The sequence below is a fragment of the Mustelus asterias genome, chromosome 26, assembly GCF_964213995.1.
Source record: "Mustelus asterias chromosome 26, sMusAst1.hap1.1, whole genome shotgun sequence".
NCBI lineage: Eukaryota > Metazoa > Chordata > Chondrichthyes > Carcharhiniformes > Triakidae > Mustelus > Mustelus asterias.
This window is the reverse complement of record NC_135826.1, coordinates 29,411,716-29,435,673: the sequence shown is the minus strand read 5'-3', so window position 1 is coordinate 29,435,673 and position 23,958 is coordinate 29,411,716. Positions and strand designations below refer to the sequence as shown.

At 44.4% G+C, this 23,958-nt stretch overlaps 1 protein-coding gene across 2 annotated transcripts in view; it reads right to left on the bottom strand.

Moving 5' to 3' along the window:
- Window positions 1-23,958, bottom strand: part of LOC144479546 (phospholipid-transporting ATPase IC-like) — a 115,164-nt gene that overhangs the window by 56,114 nt on the left and 35,092 nt on the right. Inside the window, exons 4-12 of one of the 2 annotated variants that reach the window (XM_078198370.1) lie at window positions 22,447-22,538; window positions 20,837-20,950; window positions 16,980-17,078; window positions 12,672-12,733; window positions 10,751-10,823; window positions 10,587-10,657; window positions 7,893-7,975; window positions 6,551-6,709; window positions 1-89 (exon numbers count right to left, since the gene is read on the bottom strand). In XM_078198370.1, coding sequence (XP_078054496.1) covers window positions 1-89; window positions 6,551-6,709; window positions 7,893-7,975; window positions 10,587-10,657; window positions 10,751-10,823; window positions 12,672-12,733; window positions 16,980-17,078; window positions 20,837-20,950; window positions 22,447-22,538 — 842 coding nt within the window. The remainder of the gene's footprint in view (window positions 90-6,550; window positions 6,710-7,892; window positions 7,976-10,586; window positions 10,658-10,750; window positions 10,824-12,671; window positions 12,734-16,979; window positions 17,079-20,836; window positions 20,951-22,446; window positions 22,539-23,958) is intronic. The other variant, XM_078198372.1, reaches the window with a different exon arrangement.

Here is a 23,958-nt window from a genome sequence, read left to right as displayed (position 1 = left end):
CAGAAGCACCACACGATTCATTAGATGTTCGATTCTGGTTTTCTTCAAGATATATCTCCCACTGTTCTTCATTATCTTTGTATCCACCCCTGAAAATTAAATGGAATAACAAAACAAGTCAAAATGTGCGTGCTCAGAGCTAACATTAGCAGTAGATTTATGGGACAGGGATAGTAATTTTGGCTTTGGAAGATACAGTAAGTCCTCACTTAAAGTTGTGTTTGCGTTCCTGAAAATCATGACTTGAAGTGAAGTGACTTTAAGTGGAACCAACATTAAAGCCAGAGTCAGGGGCAGCACGGTGGCACGTGGTTAGCACTGCTGTCTCACAGCTCAAGGGACCAGGGTTCAATTCCAGCCTCTGGTCACTGTGTGGAGTTTGCACATTCTCCCCATGTCTGCGTGGGTTTCCTCCGCGTGCTCCGGTTTCGTCCCACAGTCTGAAAGATCTGCAGTTTAGGTTGATTGGCCATGCTAAATTGCCCCTTAGTGTCAGGGGAATTAGCAGGGTAAGTGCGTGGGGTTACGGGGGCAGGGGCTGGGTGGGATTGTTGTCGGTGCAGGCTCGATGGGCCGAATGGCCTCCTTCTGCACCGAAGGAATGATTAGCCAGAGTTAGATTCCTTCTGACCATGTCTTGCCCAGAAAAAATAATGCACAAGTTCAAATACTGAACCATTTATGTACCGCACTGTGCATTCCTTCCAAAATAATATATACATCCCTAAATATAAAAGAAATCAATACAGTACGCAATAAAAAAATACATTCGCCATCTAAGTACCTGTTCAGTACTTTTAGAGTAACCAAGTTCCATCTAGTGACAGGAGTTGGTTGATGCCATTATCAGCTGAACTACCTGCACCGACCAACACCTGCCACTAGATGGAGGCAAGGGCTGCATTGGGAGTTCAGTAAGAAGTCTCACAACACCAGGTTAAAGTCCAACAGGTTTATTTGGTAGCACATACCAGCACAGGTGAAGACAGGATTGGAGGGCGGCAGCATCAAAGTGAACAGCCAGGGGATGAATAACAGGGTTCAGGGACTAAGGTGAGAACAGAGGGTGGGAGGCAAGGCCCTGGAGCAAGGGCACTGAGGACAAAAGTGGAAATGCTGGGGTAAAGTTCCTATAAGTGCTGGTAAATGGGATTAGGTGGGAGGTCAGGTGTTTCTCATGTATGGGTGCAGACTCGGTGGGCCAAAGGGCCTCCTCTGCACTGTATAATTCTATGATTCTATAAAAGGCAGACCAGAGAAGAGGAAGTCTGGCAACTGATGTTGAAGTGAAACTGGCAATGTTAGATACCAATACAACTTTATTAATGATGTTAAACGAGGCAGCGTTGAGTGCAGACTTACCCTAGCGTAAAGCCGCCACTTGATTAACATCTCTCCACATTTTCACCCCCATTGATCTTAATGGTAATAGTAACCGGAAGAGACGTTAACATGTGTAGCTGATTTGCTATTGTCCGTTTTGCACTATCTCCGGTCAAACTTAGCCCATTGGGTCGGTCCCATTCCAGCATAGTGCAATGTGTACGTATCCCTGTCCCTGCTCCCACACACACACACACACATACAAATCTCCTGGGAGAAGCAATAACCAGAGACCAATTTCCGAGAAATACCTCTCTGACCACAAGGGAGATCGTAATGACAGGTAATACCGGTCTTAGGTACCGAGAGAAATTTAGCACTTGCAGGAACTTTCTAGTTCCCCTGATGTTCACGCAGCGAATATGCACTCAGAATGTGTCAGTGCTTATTCCAGAGCTTGGTGCATCACTGCTAAAGGAGGCACTTCAAAGCAGGCAACTTCGCTCAGTGCTTTCTTAACTTATACATGCATTCCCGAGTCTATCTAGCTGAAATAGCTTAGCCACGTGAACAGATTCTTAATGCTTTTATTATCACAGTCACATCATCTCAAAGCCTAAGCTTTTCCAATATAAGGCCTCTATAAGTCTGTCCTGGGGACAGTGGTTTTCACTTGGGGTGAGATTCGGGTGAGCAGGGAGGACAGGCTAAAACCTCCCGACCTCAGCAACATTAGGCCGGGGTGATGTGGACTCCTGGAGACACATCCCTGTTGACATTGAAGCATAGAAAATAGGAGTAGGCCATTCGGCCCTTTGAGCCTGTTCCACCATTCATTATGATCATGGGTGATCATCCAACTCAATAGCCTGAACCCACCTTTCCCCACATCCTTTGATCCCCTTTGCCCCAAGAGATATATTTGATTTGATTTATTATTGTCACATGTATTGGGATATAGTGAAAAGTATTGTTTCTTGCGCGCTATGCAGACAAAACATACCGTTCATAGAGTACAAATGGAAGAAAGAAAGAAGAGGATGCAGAATATCGAGCGGGATTCTCCGGCCGCGTTCGCCCCAAAACTGGAGAATCCCGCCTGAGATCAATGGACTTTTGCGTGGTCCGCCCCCCGCCCATGACAATTCCCGTGGCGGACGGGACGGGAGAATTCCCCCCATGGTGTTACAGTCATAGCTAGGATGTAGAGAAAGATCAACTTAATGTAATGCAAGTCCATTCAAAAGTCTGACAGCAGCAGGGAAGAAGCTGTTCTTGAGTCGGTTGATACGTGACCTCAGACTTTTATATCTTTTTCCCCCCAAGAGAAGAAGGTGGAAGAGAGAATATCCGGGGTGCGTGGGGTCCTTAATTATGCTGGCTGCTTTTCCAAGGCAGCGGGAAGTGTGGACAGAGTCAATGGATGGGAGGTTGGTTTATATGATGGACTGGTCTATGTTTACAACACTTTGTAATTTCTTGCGGTCTTGGTCAAAGCAGCAGCCATTCCAAGCTGTGATACATCCGGAAAGGATGTTTTCTATGGTGTATCTGTAAAAATTGATGAGAGTTGTACCAGACATGCCAAATTTCCTTAGTCTCCTGAGAAAGCAGAGACTTTGGTGGGCTTTCTCAACTATAGTGTCAGGACAGGTTGTTGGTGATCTGGACACCTAGAAACATGAAGCTCTATCTAACGCATTCTTGAAAATATACAATGTTTTGACCTTAACTGCTTTCTGGTGATGGTGAATTCCACAGGTTTACCACTCTTGAGGGAGGAAGTTTCTCATCTCACTCCTAAAAGATTTACCTCGTATCCTTAGACTGTGATACCCTGTAAGAGGGAGTTTAGAATAACTTGGGACTAAAAGACTAACAAATCAAAGTGGATTAATTTAGAGTGAAGTCACAAAGTACCTGGAATATATTTTACAAGGTACAGTTTGCATAGAGACACATATAACCACTATTAGAGCATTTAAACATGTATTTTTTTAAAATATATTGTATTCTGTGTTAAAATCTTGGCTAATGGCACAATACTCTAAGGCATGATGGGACTAGTCAAGTAAAAAGAACCACTTTCTTTAGGAACAATATAGCCACAGAGCACAATTCTTATCAGTATGGACTAGAGACCTGCTAGTCCCAGATAATTAATGAATAGGCCATACAGCACACGAGAGAAGGAAAAGTCTAGAGAATGCTAGGAGACTGAGAAAGAACTTTCAAAGTCCATGACCACATGCTGTATTCCCATGCTGTCAGAGAGTAAATGTTATTGGCCAAGGTAAATGACCTATACTAACAATGATTGGCTCTTGCTCGGCTGGGATGAGCCAAGGGGCAGGCAGAATGACTTTTGAAAAATGTATAATTATAATGTTGAGAGTGATGTAACTTCAGAGTAGAATTGGACTGCCCTAAATCTCTTTCCCAGCGTACACTGGTCAATAAAGAAACGTCTTTAACCAGGATACTGCCTCCACGCGTCTTCGTATTAGCTGAAAAGGTCAACATAATACATGGTCTCTGAAAAACGCACCTACACATTCCCACCATCTGGAAAACCCTTCCTACATCCACCCAGTCTAGTCCTGTTAAAATTTTATATGTTTCTATGAGGTGACTCCCGAGTACCTCGCAGCCATTTCTCGCTTGAATGAGCGCCAGTTGGCTGCAGGCAGAACTTCCTAATCTAAGGATTAAAATGGACACTTGCACTCCCTGGCATGCAGCCTGGACAAGCTACCAATACCACCAGCCTGAAATAGGCCCATACTTAACCTACAGCGCACCACAGTGAACAAACATACACTATGGACAGCACAGTGGCACAATGGTTAGCACTGCTGCCTCACAGCGCCAGGGACCCGGGTTCGATTCCCGGCTTGGGTCACTGTGCAGAGTCTGCACATTCTCCCTATGTCTGTGTGGGTTTCCTCGGGGTGCTCCGGTTTCCTCCCAGTGAGAATGTGTATAAGATAGATTGAGAAGAGGAAAGGGTTAAAATTGGGATGCGTAACTAGAAGTCAGTTGAGGAATGAATTGGTTTTGGAAAGGGCCTGAGGCGAGGGTGACAAGCGAAACTAATGATCACGTTAAAGAAACCGCTAATAGGTAATTGTGGTTCTGGCTTCGGAGGGCAGGGCCTTAACAATTGGCTTTTTGTCCTTGAAAGTAATCTAATCAGAAACTTTAATAGCCATGTCTTTATGTGGCTATTGTCTTTTGTCCTTGAATTTCATCTAATCAGAAACTTTAATAGCCATGTCCTTACGTGGCTATCGCTTTTTTGTTCTTGAAAGTAATCTAATCAAAATGTAACAATACAGCTATGCCCTTATTGGCTAACAGAAGTATGTGGATGCATCTCCGTCGGGTATAACTGAAAACTGTTTTGTAAGTCGGACAGAGACTGACGAACCCATGCTGGATATGCATGGTCTTGCGATCTCTCCTCCGATGCAATAAAGGCGGCTTTCGGAGAAACCTGTGTCTCTTCAGTTTTTGATCCGACTTCCGAAAAACAAATTCTACACCAGAGTCCAAAAGACTCTGTTAGGAATGTTAGCTGCATTGGCCATGCTAAATTCTCCCTCAGTGTACCTGAACAGGCGCCAGAGTGTGACGACTAGGGGATTTTCACAGTAACATCATTGCTGTGTTAACGTAAGCCTACTTGTGACAGTAATAAATAAACTTTAACTTTCAACTCGTTCTCAGATCAACAATGATTGGAAACCACCACCCGCCCCCCCCCCCCAACTATAGTGAAGGCTCTGTCCTGCTCCCAGACAATTTAATATAAATGGGGAATCTTCCTTTAGCCATGGGCACATGCAGCAGCTGCTCACTGCCTATGGCCCAACGATGTTAGAACACTGACTGCTTTAAAGCGCTCATTTGTACAAAAACTGCCAACATGCAGTCACAGAGCGACAGTTCATGTGTGCTGCAATTCTGTCAGCTGGAATTGAAAGTGTAGTTTACACCTCAATATTCACAGGCATTTTATGCATTAAAGGAGGTTGAATTATTCACTAACTTGAATCATCAAGTAATTTGGATTAAGCAATGTAATTAACACAATTAAAGGAAGGAATAACACTTAAGGAGTAGACCGTATTTCCCGAGTAACCCAATTACCAAATTCTTTTTTATAAATTTTATTACTTTCTCAGAGTTACAATGCCAGTGCGCAGAGTGGACATGGCAAACCCTTAATCCATCTCCTTGCTTGCTCCAAAAACCAATTCAAATCTGACGAAGAGTCATCCAGACTCAAAACATTGGCTCTCTTCTCTCTCTCCACAGATGCTGTCAAGACCTGCTGAGATTTTCCAGCATTTTCTGTTTTTGTTTCAGATTCTGGCGGTATGGTGGCACAGTGGTTAGCATTGCTGCTTTGACAGCGCCAGGGACCCGGGTTCGATTCAGGCCATGAGCGACTGTCTGTGTGGAGTTTGCATGGTCTCCCTGTGTCTCTGTGGGTTTATTCCGGGTGCTCTGGTTTCCTCCCACATTCCAAAGATGTGCGAGTTAGGTGCATTGGCCATGATAAATTCTCCCTCAGTGTACCCGAACGGACACCAGCGTGTGGCAACCAGGGGATTTTCACAGTAACTTCAATGCAGTGTGAACGTAACCCTACTTGTGACTAATAAATAAACTTTACTTTTAACCCAAGTAAATGATCAATTTTTTTGTTCCCTTGAAAAGAAGTTACTAACAATGTGGAGAAAAGGCTGGACAGGTTTAGGAGGTCTGACAGCATCTATGAAACAGTAATTTATTTATTTTTATTAGTGCCTCAAGTAGGCTTACATGAACATTATAGTGAATTAATATTTTGAGTCCAACGTGACTCGTGGAAGTCACCGAGTCAATTCAACTCCAAACATTAACGGTTTCTCTCTCTATAGATGCTGCCACACTGGCGCAAGAGTGTGGTGACTTGGGGATTTTCACAGTAACTTCATTGCAGTGTGAATGTAAGCCAACTTGTGACATTAATAAATAGAAAAGAAAATCCACAGTAATTTGCTTTTATCCAATTCATAATCCCCACAGCAGAGACGTACAGGATCCAAATTGATAAAAACACCCGATCTTAGCCAAAAGGCCAAGTTGACAGTCATCGCCTAGTATCGAGCAGATAGAACGTTGAACGTGAAGACCCACATTCTGACTACAACCCATCATTATCCACTGTCCGACTTACCTGCAAATAAAACCACCCCGTAGCACTTCTCAGTATTTCGTATTCTACAACCGCGGAGTAATATTTGCTCGTTATCAAGTGAGAATTCTTGATTTTTCCAAAATAACGTGCCGGTAAATGAGTGCAGGTCACAGTTTGGCTTTTCACAGATTATTCTACCTGTGGAGACATTAAGCATTTGCTTAAAGGCTGCTGGCAATTATTTACCCTGTTCAAGAAATTCTGATGTCAGTGAAGGTGCCCTATTGGCCCACTAAGCTTTCCCCAAAGTCTTGAGACTTCACGCGAGATTGAATTTACTAATTGAATTCATCGTTTTAATTTAATAAATGTAATTTAGTGATGTAAATGCACATCTGGCTTCTTTCACTCTCAAAATCATGCATCATAAAATTGGGCAAATGGAAAATCTGACAAACAACTGATTTTCCCAGTTGCCATGCTGCTGACAGGACCCCACACACTGGGCAGCAAAGTGGCACAATGGTTAGCACTGCTGCTTCACAGCGCCAGGGAGGCGGGTTCAATTCCTGGTTTGGGTCACTGTCTGTGTGGAGTTTGCACTTAAAATATAACAAAACATCAGCATAACTTTTACCAATTGAAAATACTTAATTCTTAACTTTCTCTACAGTTCCAATGTAAGCATGGACGGCACGGTGGCACAGTGGCTAGCACTGCTGCCTCACAATGCTAGGGCCCTGGGTTCAATTCCCGGCTTGGGTCACTGTCTGTGTGGAGTCTGCACGTTCGCCCCGTGTCTGCGTGGGTTTCCTCCGGGTGCTCCAGTTTCCTCCCACAGTCCAGAGATGTGCAGGTTAGGTTGATTGGCCATGCTAAATTGACCCTTAGTGTCAGGGGGAATAGTGAGGTTAATATTTGGGGTTACAGGGATAGGGCCGGGGTGGGGTTGTTGTCAGTGCAGGCTCGATGGGCCAAATGGCCTCCTTCTGCACTGTCGGGATTCTATGATTTGGAGAAGATTAATAATGATGTGATTTCAAAACTGATGGACCCTAGTTGCTCGCCTTGGGGCCTAAGATCTGACAACACAGATGTCCATTCAACTTCCAACCATTTATTTAATCCTTTGGATCAGGCTTTAGACATTAAGGAATTTTGAGTTTGCAGATATGATGCACATACCTTCTTCACCCCTCCCAAATCAACATCAGTTTATCATTTGCAACACACGGCAATGCTTCAGATTAGATAAGAGATTGTAAAGAGCGAATTTATGGAACAAGGCAAGATCCTCGAGTCCATCCATCCTGTCCTGTTTGAAAACCATTCCAATCAATGAAACTCGGAAGGTGGTTCTGGAACCATAGTTCACACTTACCGTTAAACTGTGCTAGTTGGTCCATGGTGTTCACCTCACTGTGTGTATCACTCAGTGCTTGTCTGTATTTAAGGTTGGTTTCACTGAAAGGAAAGTAGCTTTCAGTTAGAAGGTTGTTGCATCAATTAGTTTCAATGGCTGGGAGGCGATGACCTTGTGTTATTCCCACTGGACTATTAATCCAGAAACATGTTCTGGGGACCCAGGATCAAATCCCGCCACGGCAGATGGTGGAATTTGAATTTAATAAAAAATATCTGGTATTAAGAATCCACTGATGACCATGAAACCATTGTCGATTGTCAGAAAAACCCATCTGGTTCACTAATGTCCTTTAGGGAAGGAAATCAGCCGTCCTTACTTGGTCTGGCCTACATGTGACTCCAGAGCCACGGCAATGTGGTTGACTCTCAACTGCCCTTGGGCAGCTAGGGATGGGCAATAAATGCTGGCCAGCCAAAGACACCCATGTCCCATGAATGAATAAAAAACATTAATGCTGCCAGGCTACACAATTCACTGAGAATCTGGTAAAGGCCTTGTCACATTGGAGGGATTTGATGATATCAAGAGTTACTTTGATATTTTTGTTCAACTCAACAGGTCTGGCAGCATGTGAGGAGAGAGGAAAAGAGCTAACAGTTTGAGTAGATATGACTTCAGGGCTGAAGAGTGCTAGAAATGTGAGGGATTATATCATTGGGAAGGAGGGGGGAGCAAGTAGAGCAGGATTGAACTCAGGGATAGTTGGGAGCTCTGGAGAGATTTGACAAAGATGTCATGAACACAAGACAAATGGAGTTTTAATGGTAATGATAAAGGTGCTAATATCGGTGTAAAGGTAAGATAGCAGAATGTGATAATTGGAGAATAAAGATCAAATAAAAAAACCTAAGAACAAGTGAGAGATGGCCCTGTGGGGGAGGGGTTGCATTGGGACAAAGAAAGAAAACAAGAAACAAAAAAAGGGATCAAGATGGAGGAGAAAACGTTAAAACAATTTCTGGTGTGGGTGACACCACTAGAGAAGATAGCAAACAAAACATAGTAACTTTCTAATGGAATGGGTGGGTATGGAAAGGCAGTCTGGGAAATACAATATGCAAAAGGCAGGCTAACAGTTATCCCTGGTTGCACAGCCTGGGGAAAAGTTATTATTCATCACTCAAGATCAGGGTCACAATAGTGGGAACTCGTTTGCAGAGTTGTGAGTGTCTGATTTGTAACCGTTATGATTATCTCTCAACTTATGTGGACGGTAAACCCACATGCTGACCTTTGCACCGGAATTCCTTTCATAAGAAGCTCTGCATTCTATTTCCTATGTTTCTATATTAGATATAACTCTAGGGGGTAGAGGGATCAAGGGATATGGTGGGATCAGGATATTGAATTCGATGATCAGCCATGATCAAAATGAATGGCAGAGCAGGCTCCAGGGGCCGAATGGCCTACTCCTGGCTTCTAGTTTCTATATTTCAATGAAACCATGAATTGACAAATTTATCTCTAAATGCAGGAGACAGGGAATTTCTTGTATGTCTTTAAGCTCTTTATCTATATCCCTCAAGACCATCAGTATCATCGCTGAGAAATGGAGCATTCCAACCAAGAGCATTGCTCTCCAAATCATGAAATGAAGAACGTTAAATGAAAATAGGACAATTAGGCAACTGGGATTTTTAAGTAAGAGGGTGATAGAATTGTGGAAGAACATTATGGGTGGCACAGTGATTAGCACTGCTGCCTCACAGCGCCAAGGACCCGGGTTCAATTCTAGCCTTGGGTCACTGTCTGTGTGGAGTTTGCACATTCTCCCCGTGTCTGCATGGGTTTCCTCCGGGTGTCCCGATTTCCTCCCACATTCCAAAGATGTGCAGGTTAGGCGGATTGGCCATGCATTGCCCCCGTGTGTCCAAAGATGTGTCGGTTAGGGAGATTAACGGGGTAAAAGCATGGGGTTACCGGGAAAGGCCTGGGTAAGATGCTCTGGTGTGGAGATGGCTGGCTTTAGGGATTCGCATTCTAATCAGTATTCTGTAACTTGATGTTGTGTCTCTGTGCCCTGTTTGAGAGCACATTTTCACTCCATCTTACGAAGGAGCAGCGCTCCGAAAGCTTATGGTATTTGTTACCAAATAAACCTGTTGGACTTTAACCTGGTGTTGTGAGACTTCTTACTAAGATGCTCTGTCAGAGAGTCAGTACAGACTCGATGGGCCGAATGGCCTCCTTCTGCCCTGTAGGGATTCTATGATTGTCAGTGAGTTTGAACATAATAATGGCGGGCGGGTCAGGAGCAAATGGGATAGTGAACTATTTGTCCCAAAGTACAGTAAGGAAAAGGGTAGCTGGTTAGGAAAGAGCTGGGCTGTCCTATGTGATTGAGGTAAGTAAGCTGTGTCACTGGGCAGAGAGTTTGCTATTCTTACCGAGCAAGCTTCTCAGTAGCTTGAATTGGAGACTGGTAAACAGGGTGATGCACGAGTGTGTCAGACACACCACTGACCAGAGACAAATGTAGTTAAGAAACTGAGACTGACCTAATGTCATTAACAATTTAATAGTAGACTGGTAAATGTTCCCTGTGCCAATACCACTGTCAGGAAAGGAAGCGGAGATCCATCACTTCCAAACACAACAAACACTGGAAAGTTCAACGTGAATGGTGACCAGCAAAGGTAGGAAACTTACCCATCGATTTCAGCTGTTTCAACATAACACAAGCTATTTGGCTCCGAACTGGACAGCAAGAAGAGATCAGCCTGAGGAAACCGCAAACATCAATATTGTTAAGAGATACTGAAGCACTGTCGCTCAGGAGAATAAAAAATGGATAAATTTAAATGATAACTCACCGGGACAAAGTCATTTTTCTTCAGACAAACCACATCACCTACTTGGAGTTCTTTCCATTTTGCAACAGTCAAACTATAAAAGAAACAGGTAAAGCATTTGCATTTATATGGTGCTTTCAATGCCTTTGGGGCTTCCCACAATACTCCCTCGCCAAGGGAATACTTCTGAATTAATTAGTCTCTGTTGTGATACAGTAGATTTGGCAGCCAAACTGCAGGCAGCAAATTCCCCCAAACAGCAGTCAGATAAATTCCCTGATGTGGAGATGCCGGCATTGGACTGGGATGGGCACAACAAGAAGTCTCACATCACCAGGTTAAAGTCCAATAGGTTTATTTGGAATCATGAGCTTTCGGAGCGCTGCTCCTTCATCAGGTGAGTGGAGAGGTAGGTTCACAAGCACGGCATATATAGGCAAAGACACAATAGCAAGATAATTACAGATTGGAGTGTGAAGAATGGTGTTTGTGAATCTACCTCTCCACTCACCTGATGAAGGAGCAGCGCTCTGAAAGCTCGTGATTCCAAATAAACTTGTTGGACTTTAACCTGGTGCTGTGAGACTTCTTACTGGGGTGGCATGGTGGTACAGTGGTTAGCACTGCTGCCTCACAGTGCCAGGAACCCAGGTTCGATTCCCGGCTTGGGTCACTGTGCGGAGTCTGCATGTTCTCCCTGTGTCTGCGTGGGTTTCCTCTGGGTGCTCCGGTTTATAGAACATAGAACAATACAGCACAGAACAGGCCCTTCGGCCCACGATGTTGTGCCGACCTTCATCTGAAACCAAGATCAAGCTATCCCACTCCCTATCATCCTGGTGTGCTCCATGTGCCTATCCAATAACCGCTTAAATGTTTCTAAAGTGTCTGACTCCACTATCACTGCAGGCAGTCCATTCCACACCCCAACCACTCTCTGCGTAAAGAACCTACCTCTGATATCCGTCCTGTATCTCCCACCACGAACCCTATAGTTATGCCCCCTTGTAATAGCTCCATCCACCCGAGGAAATAGTCTTTGAACGTTCACTCTATCTATCCCCTTCATCATTTTATACACCTCTATTAAGTCTCCCCTCAGCCTCCTCCGCTCCAGAGAGAACAGCCCCAGCTCCCTCAACCTTTCCTCATATGACCTACCCTCCAAACCAGGCAGCATCCTGGTAAATCTCCTCCCACAGTCCGAAAGACATGCTGGTTAGGTGCATTGGCCATGCTAAATTCTCCCTCAGTGTACCCGAACAGGCGCCAGAGTGTGGCGACTAGGGGATTTTCACAGTAACGTCATTGCAGTGTTAATGTAAGCCTACTTATGACACCAAATAAACTTTAAACTTTTAAACCTGTTGGACTTTAACCTGGTGTTGTGAGACTTCTTGCAGATAAATTCCCAGACAATCTCTTGATAATGATGCTGCTGGCTGCACAGACCGGAATATGGACCGGGACATGCCGGCTTTCATTCAATGAGTGCCATGGGACCTTTTGCATTCACCCGAGGGGGCAGGCGGGAAATCAGTTGAATAGTTCATCTGATGGTGTGGAGATGCCGGCGTTGGACTAGGGTAAGCACAGTAAGAAGTCTCACAACACCAGGTTAAAGTCCAACAGGTTTATTTGATATCACAAGCTTTCGCAGCGCTGCTCCTTCCTCAGGTGAGTGGAGGATTGTTAACCTGGTGTAGCGAGATTTCTTACTGTAGTTCATCTGAAACAGTGCCACATGCCCTCAGCGCCACAATGAAGTGTCAGATTAGATTGTCTGCTCCATTCTCAGGAGAGGGACTGCCACTTCGAACCTCCTGCCTCAGGGGTGACAGTGCTAACACTTAGCCAACGTGGAATGCAATGCGGTAGGTACTCTTGATACTCGCCATGCTGTGTCGGGCGATGATGGAAGTCGTGCTGTTTGACTGCTTACCTTTCCCCAACAAGAATATCACACGGTCTGTTGTTGATCTCTTTGTCACTCCTGTGACGTGCCTGACAAACACAGGGCCAAAACAGTGAGCAATTATATTATTTCTTGCCAATGACATCTGTCTTTATACAGTCAATCATTACAAATGTAATAAAGTGTCGACAATAAGTTAAAACAACAAAGTTTTATATGTTTGGTGAAGAGAATAAACACACACATACATCTGCCAAGTTACAAATATTTTGTTTGCTTGGCTTAAGTTAATAGAATATCCAGTTTAAATGTATTTCTTGAAGGTCCCAGTGCTTTCCTAGTGTGTTCCAGCAATTGTAGGTCCATCATACAAATGGAATTGTGAGCAATATGCTATCCATGACAAGCTAAAATTCTCCCTCAGTGTACCCGAACAGGGGCCGGAGAGTGACGACAAGGGGATTTTCATCGTAACTTCATTGCAGTATTAATGTAAGCCTACTTGTGACACTAATAAATAAACTTTAAACTTAAGCTGGCGTGCATTACACAAGGCAAGAAGAATCAGCTCACATGTAAAGGAAATATGAAGCCCAAGTTCTACAATATAAAAGGGGAAAACTGAGGAGGGATCTCATTTGTGCTGAATGAAATTCGATGTGGCATAACTAAAGTAAACTCAGAATGCTATTTCAAAATGAATCAAAGCAGGACCAGAGGGGGTCTCCAAATGAATTGGGGTGGAGTGAGTGGGATGGAATTACTGCCAGCCATGAGCTGGAACATGAACTGATCCTGGTAAAGGGAGCCAGCAAAGCCTTCCTGTAACACATTGGTACAATTGGTTTCCTTCACTGCTTTAAATCCTGTGTTCTAAATGGTGAGTGTTCCAAATATATTCTGTCTCCAGCGGGTTGGTTACAAGGATTGTTTTTAAATTCATTCATTGGATGTGGGCATCACTGGCTGGGCCAGCATTTATTGCCCATCCCTAATCATCTTTGGAATGAGTGCTTTGCCAGGCCATGCCAGTTAAGAGCCCTGGGGCAGAGTTTTCCCGTCCCGCCTGCCACGGTAATTGTAGCGGGCGGGACACGGATCATGCAAAGATCCCTTTCCTCGGGCGGACTTTTCCAACCTTGAGGCGAGCGCCGCCAGAAAATCCCACCCCTGGAGTCACATGTAGGCCAGACTGGGTAAGGACGGCAGATTTCATTCCCTAAAGGACATTAGTGAACCAGATGGGTTTTTACAACAATCGACAATTGTTTCATAGTCATCATTTAATTACAGATTTTTATTCGATTTCAAATTTCACCGTCTGCCGTTGACGGGTTTGAACCCAGAACCCCACAACATTACCCTGGATCTGTAGATTACTAATCCAGTGACAATACCACTACCCCACTGCCTCCCCATGTGGCATGCACAAAATAATTCAGCATTATCCTCCTCCTTTGTGAAAACATCACCAAACTGTGGCATAGTGGTATTGTCGCTGGACTAGTAATCCAGAGAACCAGGGTAACGCTCTGGTGACCTGGGTTCAAATCCCACCATGGCAGCTGGGGATTTGCATTCAATAAAGAAGTCTGATTATGACCACGAATCCATTGTGGACTGTCGTAAAAACCCATCTGGTTCACTGATGTCCTTTTAGGGGCGGAAATCTGCCGTCCTTACCCAGTCAGGCCTACATGTGACTCCAGACCCACAGCAATGTGGTTGACTTTCTAATGTTAGAAATGGGCGATAACTGGTTGGCAGCCAGTGATGCCCGCATCCCCTGAGCGAAAAAAATCCCACCATGGCAGCTAATGGAATTGAACTTCCGTTAATAAATTTGGAATATAAAAAGCAGTCTCAGTGATGGTGACCATGAAACTAACATGGGTTGTCATAAAAACCCATCTGGTTCACTACATGCCCCTTTAGAGAAGGAAATCTATTTGGTCAGATCATGTGACTTCAAGTCTATTAACTGAAATGGCCCAGAAAGCAACTTAGTTGAGGGTTGATTAATTCAAGCCTTGCTGGTGATGCTCATGGCAAACTCTGGCCCTAATTCCTATATTCAAAAAATCAATTAAATGCGATGCCTGCTTTCCCAAAATTATGTTTCCCCATGATAGAAAAGTTTTTTTAAATGATACACACTCAGAATGCTAATCACAGGCCATAACCTTGGTGTGGTTAACTGAATGATTAGCTTATGATACGTAAAATGGTATATCCAGCCATCTAATGTCATAAAGGAATAAATATACCTGAACGCCAAGTGTTCAAAAAACAAGGAGACATTTTAACTAAACCTAACCTGCACCAACCCCCTTCATCCCAGGGATTCATCGAGTGAACCTTCCCTGTACTGTCTCCAGTGCAAGGATATCCTTCCTTAAAATACGGAGACCAAAAGTGCACACGGTATTCCAGATGTGGTCTCACCAAAGCCCCATACAATTGAAACAATTGGCCATCAGCGCCAATGGCCGAGCAATGTGCCCACCAGAGGCCTAGGATTAGTGAGGCACCTAGTCTACAAATGAGTGACAGCAAGATGGAAGTCACAGGGTGAAGGCTGTTGGGAGGTTGGAGGGGGAGGACTGACAAGTAAGAATAACCCCCCACTGCACACTCTAGTAATCGTGTAAACCCAAACCCTCAACTGACGAGAGCAAGATTGGAAGGCTCTGCCCACAAGCCTTCCTGCCTCAAAAGTAATCGTGGCAGAGGTGGGGTTTTCCAAAATTATGTTTCCCCATGATAGAAAAGTTTTTAACAAAATGATACACATTCAGGATGCTAATCACAAGCCATAACCTTGGTGTGATTAACTGAAAGATTAGCTAATGATACGTAAAATGGTATATCCAGCCATCTAATGTCATAAAGGAATAAATATACCTGAACTCCAAGTGTTCAAAAAACAAGGAGACATTTTAACTAAACCTAACCTGCACCAACCCCCTTCATCCCAGGGATTCATCGAGTGAACCTTCGTTGTACTGTCTCCAATGCAAGTATATCCTTCCTTAAATTAATTTAATTGATTTTTTGAATATAGGAATTAGGGACAGAGTGCAGTTCCCATCTCACACACTCCCACCCAACTAAATACCCCCAACCCACCTCCAATCACACCTTGGAGAGGGACATTAAATCCCACCCAACCAATCATAGCTGGGGAATGTGGAAGATTCAAGTTTCTGATCAAATCATAGGTTTATAATTTATACATAACACAAACAGAATAATAAATTGCGACTTAATATTTGGGACTCTTTACAGTGCAATAATACCTATAACAGGTGAGTGCCAGCTGGAAAATCCAGTAATTTCAGTTCACCTTCCTGTCCAAGGATAAGTCACCCTTGATCGGGGAAGCTTCCCTCTGAGCTAGGACTGGGATGTGAAAATATTCTCCCAATGAAACCCAGAATACAGTAATCACAGCAAATGACCTTCCTTTTATCTATATAGTTGAGTATTAAATATTGGGGAGGCGATGGCCTAGTGGTATTATCACTAGACTATTAATCCAGAAACTCAGCTAATGTTCTGGAGACTCGGGTTCAAATCCCGCCATGGCAGGTGGTGCAACTTGAGTTCAATAAAAAACATCTGGATTTAAGAATCTACTGATGCCCTTGAAACTATTGTCAATTGTTGGAAAAGAAATCTGGTTCATTAATGTCCTTCAGGGAAGGAAATCTGCCTGCCTTACCTGGTCTGGCCTACATGTGACTCCAGAGCCACAGCAATGTGATTGACTCTCGACTGCCCTTGGGCAACTAGGGATGGGCAATAAATGCTGGCCAGCCAGCGACGCCCATGAGTGAATAAAAAGTTTAAAATCTTCTATTTTGGACAAGCATTTATCACCTGCCCTTATGTTTATTTAGCTCAGTACCCATTATTGTCTGATAACGCTGCTATGAAGGCTATTAAGACATTTTACTACATTGATGATACTACATAGATGCAAATGATGGTTGTTAGCTCATAACGAATGCACAGTGGCATAGTGGTTAGCACTGCTGCCTCACAGTGCCAGGGACCCGGGTTCAATTCCCGGCTTGGGTCATTGTCTGTGAAGAGTCTGCACGTTCCCCCTGTATCTGTGTGGGTTTCCTCCGGGTGCTCCGGTTTCCTCCCACAGTCTGAAAGACGTGCTGGTTAGGTGCATTGGCCATGCTAAATTCTCCCTTGGTGCACCCGAACAGGCACCGGAGTGTGGCGCCTAGGGGATTTTCACAGTAACTTCATTGAAGTGTTGATGTAAGCCTACTTATAACACTAATAAATAAACTTTAAAACAAATTTGGAAGTACTCACAATGTCATCAATGATATCCTTAACTGCTGTTATTCCCAGAACAAAGGTGAGAGGAATCATTGTTGTATACCAAGGTAAAGTCGCAATAGCAGGGATGGCCTAAACAACGGAAAGAACATTCAGGTAAAGAGGAAGGTACTTCCACATCTACCAACAGATCTCAGATAAATTATTTGGTTTTGTGTTCCAGTTCCTCTCATCCAACAGGATTTATACAGAGCGGGCACTGAAACAGGCACCAAAAATTCTCAAGACGAGATTTTCCGGCCATTCCCACCGATGGGAATCCCCCACCACGGGCTTCCAGGAGATGGAGGGTGCGAACAACAGGAAACCCTATTGACAGCGGCAGGACCTGAAGATCCTACTGCCAGCCAATGGCGGGCCACCTCCGGAACAGACATTCCCAGGGCGCAGTGGGGTGGTGGGGGTGGTAAATCCCACCTCAGACTTCAGGGATAACTCTCAGCTTCATGGGCACATATCTGTACACAGCAGGAAAGTACTGGTTTCTGTGTCTATTCCCAAGTGACCATTACAATTTCCCTTTGAGAATCATGTGTTCCAAGATCCGACTTACTTTCTCATCGGGATTAGAGGCTGGGAACTCCACTCGCTGGAACGCATCAGGGGTTTTGCACCTGTACAGACTGGGAGCGGGTGCAATCCAGCGTTTTGTTATTCTTCGGGTCGAGGGTGGACACACAGCGCCCGGGTAAAAAACCCTGATCATGTGGCCTGGGAGCAGAGCGCCATAATCGAAAGGCATCCCAGGGAGTGGACAGGGAGAGGGGGACAAGGAACAGGGAGTAGTCGCAGTTCAAAAAAAAAGGGAGAGGAGAAGAGATGGAAGTTCCAAGCAGAAAAAGAGCTGTGGTTGACAGTGTGGACGGTGAAAGAACGGCTACAACAGTGATTTAACAACAATAATGGCAATAGTGGCTATAAAATGGCTACTCTGGCTGAGAGCTAAGCATGCTGGGAATTTTGGTCAACTTATAGGTTAAAACCAGATGCAGGTCATAAAGAGGCTCTGTCTGAGAGCTGTGATCTGAAGCTTCCCAGATCAGGGAAGTTGTTTACATTAACCGATGACATTATTCGGGCTGTATTTGATTGGCCTAATCGATGGATGCAATTGGGGGTTTCTGATCAATTCATTGGCTGGATGACAGAATCTTCCAGAAGCAAGTGGAGAATTGTGGATAAAGAGACATGCAGTCCTTTGTTTGCCAGCGATAACTTAAAGAGACCAACCATCGCAACAGGACCTGTGCCCTGAAGGATACTTCAGAGAAGGAGACAATAGATTCTACATCGAGCATATTTCTTGGCCAAGGTTTTCCTCAACTCAGTAATATCTATTTTCAGTTAAATAATTGAAGTTGATGTTCAGTTAAAGTTCAAGTGCAGTTTAAGAGTTAAAATTCAGTTGAAAGTTGATGTTCAATTAAAGTTCAGTGAAGAGTTAATGAGTTGCAACTGTTTATGTTTGAGTTGGTACTAGAAGTGTTAAATAAAGAAATAATTGAATTACTGTCCTCGTTTGTCTCATTAAACTGGAATACTTGGAAAGTGTTTAAATTAAAGCTGTATAACAATAGACTATAACTAATGAGTGCTCCAGGGAATCCCTGAAGATCTAAGAAAGCAGAAAATGGTTGGTGACTCCATGTTGTGGGCCACTGGGACACAGGAAGAGCTTTGGAGTAATGCTATCCTGCTTGGTGCGGCCAAAGAGTGGAAGCTGTGTTTGTGAGTTGGTGCTTAGTGCAGACTCGGAAATCCATTGGAACAGTGCCATAGAATTCCTACAGTGATGAAGGAGGCCATTCAGCCCATCAAGCCTGCACCGTCAACAATCCCAGCTGGGCCCGATCCCTGTATCCGCCTGACCCAAGGCTGGAATTGAACGCAGCATCCCTGGTGCTATGAGGCAGCAATGCTAACCACTGTGCCACCGTGCCGTCCATGCCTCGGGAGACAAGATTGAAACCCCATGAGGTGGGCCATCGTTGAGGCCATCCAAGCTGGAGCAACTTTTGGAGATCTTCGCAAGGCGCGATCTTCGAAGGCGAAGACTGGAATCCCTCCTAAGGAAGGCAGAGTTTTAGTGAGATGGGTTCACTCTGAATGTTTACTGAGGTATTGTGTGTTTGGCCACAGTTTGCCTGTTAATTCACAGGCATCTGATCTTTCCTCTTAATGGTCCATTAGTCTGTGGAATCCTCTTCCACCCGGCTGGGAGGCTGGGTTACTAAATTTACTCAGGACAGACTTAGACCGATTGTTGATTTGCAAGTGAGTCAAGTGTTATTGAGTGGGGCAGGGCAGACAGCAAAGTGGAGTTGAGACCACAACCAGATCATCCATGATCTTACCAGATGCTGGAATAGGATCGATGGGCTGAATGGTCTACTCCTGCTCCTATATTCCTATGTTTAACCCTCAATGTTAAAGTATCAGATAAGTCGTTTTATCCTTCTGACCTTGTATACTAAAGTTCATTTTTGTTTGTTGAAAATCCATGGTATTTTCTGGCTTTATTCCCTTAGCAAGTGTGTTGAATCTCAAACTTTGTCTGCTTCAAACAAAATGTTATTGATACGATCTGGTTAGCGACCAAACATTTGGGAGACTGGTCCAGGATTATAACACAAGTCATGAGTACCTTCACAAATTACAATACACTAGTTACTCCACTGAGATCCCCGCACACCCTCCCATCCCCCAACCATTATATATTGTGGTGGGGCTTCCACTACAACTCTCACCAATTTTTACAGATGCACCATAGAAAGCATTCTTTCTGGTTGTATCACAGCTTGGTATGTCTCCTGCTCTGCCCAAGACCGCAAGTAACTATAAAGGGTTGTGGACGTAGCCCAGTCCATCACACAAACCAGTCTCCCATCCATTGACTCCGTCCACACTTCCCGCTGCCTTGGGAAAGCATAATCAAGGACCCCACGTACTCCGGACATACACTCTTCCACCTTCTTCCGTCGGGAAAAGGATGCAGAAGTCCGAGGACACATACTAACTGACTCAAGAGCAGCCTCTTCCCTGCTGCCATCAGACTTTTGAATGGACCTGCTTTATATTAAGTTGATCTTTGTCTACACTCTAACTATGACTGCAACACTACATTCTGCATCCTCTCCTTTCCTTCTCCCCTATGTACTCTATGAACTGTGTTTTGTCTATATATCATGCAAGAAACTTTTCACTGTATCCCAATACATGTAACAATAATAAATCAAACCAAAGCTCTGCCAAGACTCAATCAGTAGAATATCCATTCCATTGCACATAAGCAGTGCATTAGAATTGGCTTTTAGCTCTGCCCCTCATCAGCAATAACCACTAAGCAGCTAAGGATTTACTTCGTGTTCAACTGACCTCCATTCTTAACCTGTGGTTATATTTGGGTTGCAGAACCACATCCAAGAGAACAGACTTCACACCGGGGGCAGCACGGTGGTAAGCACTGCTGCCTCACAATGCCAGGGACTGATTCCCGGCTTGGGTCACTGTCTGTGCGACGTCTGCACGTTCTCGCCATGTCGGCATGGGTTTCCTCCGGGTGCTCCGGTTTCCTCCCACAATCTAAAAGACGTGCTGGTTAGGTGCATTGGCCATGCTAAATTCTCCCTGAGTGTATCCGAACAGGCGCCGGAGTGTGGCGACTAGGGGATTTTCGTAGTAACTTCATTGCAGTGTTAATGTCAGCCTACTTGTGACACTAATAAATAAACTTTAAATACAAGGATTGCAACTTGTTGTTCCAAATAATTTCTTCTTGTAATATGGCCAAAGCACAACATAGAGAGAGAGTCAAGTTAAACAGTTCTTACCTGGAGAATGCAAATAAGCAAGTAGTAGAAATTAGCAACTCGGTGGAATTGTTCAAACAGGTTGCGAGGTAGAAATGTAATAACATTGTATTTCGAAGTCTTAATTTCATTGCCCTGGAATTAAACATATATAATGACAATTGCAAGATGATTGTAACATAAATATGCATTTTCATAATATACACAATGATTGATTTGACCTTTGTTGAAAGTTGGCTGCTATTTTTGGTTTGATTTTGAGGAACTTTGTGTTAGTCAGATAAAGTAACTCTCTCGTAATGATTATACAGCTTTTAAGAAATCTGCCTCTTCCATATTTAACCTTTGATTCTTTTCTATCTTTCAGAATTAGTGAATACAGCTCTTAGCACCCACCGGCCACCACTGTAGAAAACCAAAGAGGAAAAAAATTAACTTTGAGTCGATGATTGATACCTCTCTGGGCAGAATTTAATGCCCTCCCCCATGGCTAGTGTGGCAGGGAGGTGAGGCATTTAATTATGGAATCATAGATTCACTACAGTGCAGAAGGAAGTCATTCGGCCCATCAAGCCTGCACCGACCACAATCCCACCCAGGCCCTATCCCTGTAACCCTATGCATTTACCCTAGCTGGACCCCTGACAGTAAGGGGCAATTTAGCGTGGCCAATCCACCCAACCTGCACATCTTTGGACTGTGGGAGGAAACCGGAGCACCCGGAGGAAACCCACGCAGACACGAGGAGAATGTGCAAACTCCACACAGACAGTGACCCAAGCCGGAAATTAAACCCGGGTCCCTGGCACTGTGAGGCTGCAGCACTAACTACTGTGCACCGTGACACCTGTCTATTCTATTCCATTTAATGTAAAGCCATTGGAGTTATACAACATTTGGACAAGGTTTTGTACAATCTGATGCTATTTAATTCCCTTGCATATTTGATGCTTGCTTTAACAGGTCTGCAGTTCAGGATAAAGAAAAAGGAACACTGATAACACACTCCGTGATTTGAACTACAGAAGCTGCACAACATACAACAGGCGTGTGAAGGCTTTGGTCTACAATTAACCTCATAGCTCACCTAGACATCGCAAGTCCATTAGCAAGTGTCACAGGTCAAACACAAAAAAAACTTCCAGAGTTGCAGCATCTGTCTGCATATCTACACAAATCAAAGAATCACAGAAATTGTTACGCACAGAAGGTGGCCATTCGGCCCATCGTGTCTGTGCCAGCTCTCCAAACCAACATCTTGACTTAGTGCCATTCCCCTGCCTTTTCCCCATACCCCTGCACATTGTTTCTATTCAAGTAATCATCTAATGTCCTCGAATGCCTCGATTGAACCTGCCTCCACCACACTTCCAGGCAGCGCATCCCAGACCCAAACGATTCATCCTATGAAAAAGTTTTTTTCTCACAAACAGTGAGATTCAATTTTAAATACAGGCAGTTTCCTTGGAATTGCCCCCATAATGTTGCTGGGAGCGTATCTGAAACCCCGTTTACACAATTTAACCAGGAGTAACTCAAGAGAAATTTCCTGGCCACAACCTGTGTTTAGATCATGAAATATCGGACATCAGTGAATCAATTTTGACATAAAAGTGAAGAAAGAGACTTACAGCATATTTCCTTTTCTTAAAGCAGAGGAAGGAAGGTTCCTTAATTTGAGTGTGGTACCTCCTGTTGTTAGCTTTGACTTCCCAGGTATGGTCTAGAAAGTAGAAAACCAACATGCGTTCAGTTTGTGCTTTAATCTGCTGATTTCTCCAGCTATCTGCTGTGTTTCCTACATCCTTTCCTCTTTATATTTGATTTATTTTCTTTTTCTGCATTGCAAAAAGACACAGCTTAGTTTCTAGAAATCTTCCATTGGCCAATAAATTCAATCCTCACAAATACTGCTTTATCTCTGCTCATTACAGACTCCCGCTGCTCTCGAGCCCACTCAGTCCTAAGCTCCAACTGCTGTCCCCCTGCTTACACCTAGCCCCCACTGCTGTCCCCCACTCACTCCTAACCTCCAACTCTCACTCCTGACCCCCCCCCACTGTTGTCCCTTGCTCACTCCTGACTCCTGCACACCCCCATTCCTGTCCGCCGCTCACTCTTAACCTCCAACTCACACTCCTGACCCTCCACTGCCGTACCCCACTCACTCCTAACCAACTCTCACTCCTGACCCTCCACTGCCGTACCCCACTCACTCCTAACCAACTCTCACTCCTGACCCTCCCAGCTGCCAGCCCCTGCTCACTCCTGACCCCCCACCCCCCCCCCCCCCCATTCCTGTCTGCCGCTCACTCCCAAGCTCCAACTGCTACCCCTGCTCACTCCTAACCTCCCACTCACACTCCTGACCCTCCACTGCTGTCCCCCACTCACTCCTGAGCCCCCCACTGATCAATACCAGCTCTCATTACTCCCCACCACTCCGCTCTCAATAAGAGTACTTGCTATTCTGTCATTCTGGGTATCAGCGAATAAAATTTACAAATAGACAAAACAAAATAGACTCCTTCACTAAAATGGAAACCAGGGTGACTGTTGGTAACAAGAAATTTATGTTGATTTTTTATGGCAATTGCAATTTTCATTGAAGTACTTTCACTTTTCACACTGTGGCTAGCACCACAGATAATCACTTGGATCACAGAGTGAAAATGGAATCCACACTCTGCCTGTTATGTGAATCCGTAACGGCACAGATACAGCATTGTTCAGAGGCTTGTTCAGGGGTCCCACATTATGTGGAACAAGGTAGCTTGCTTCTGATGACAAGGCTTTTATAAATAGGTTAAAACCAAGATGTCATTGGATATTATCGCTAACCGTCCTGACTGGGAAATATATCGCCGTTCCTTCGCAGTCACTGGGTCAAAATCATGGAATTCCCTCCCTTACAACATTGTGGGTCAACCCACAGCACATGGACTGCAGCGATTCAAGAAGGCAGCTCACCACCACCTTCTCAAGGGCAGCTAGGGATGGGCAATAAATGCTGGCCCAGCCAGTGATGCCCATGTCCCACGAATGAATAAAAAAAATTGAGTTTCAAAGCAAGATTTCTGGCAATAACCACCATCCCCAACCCCCCCATTCCCCCGTCCCCGCGGCAGGTTTCCCAGAGCGAA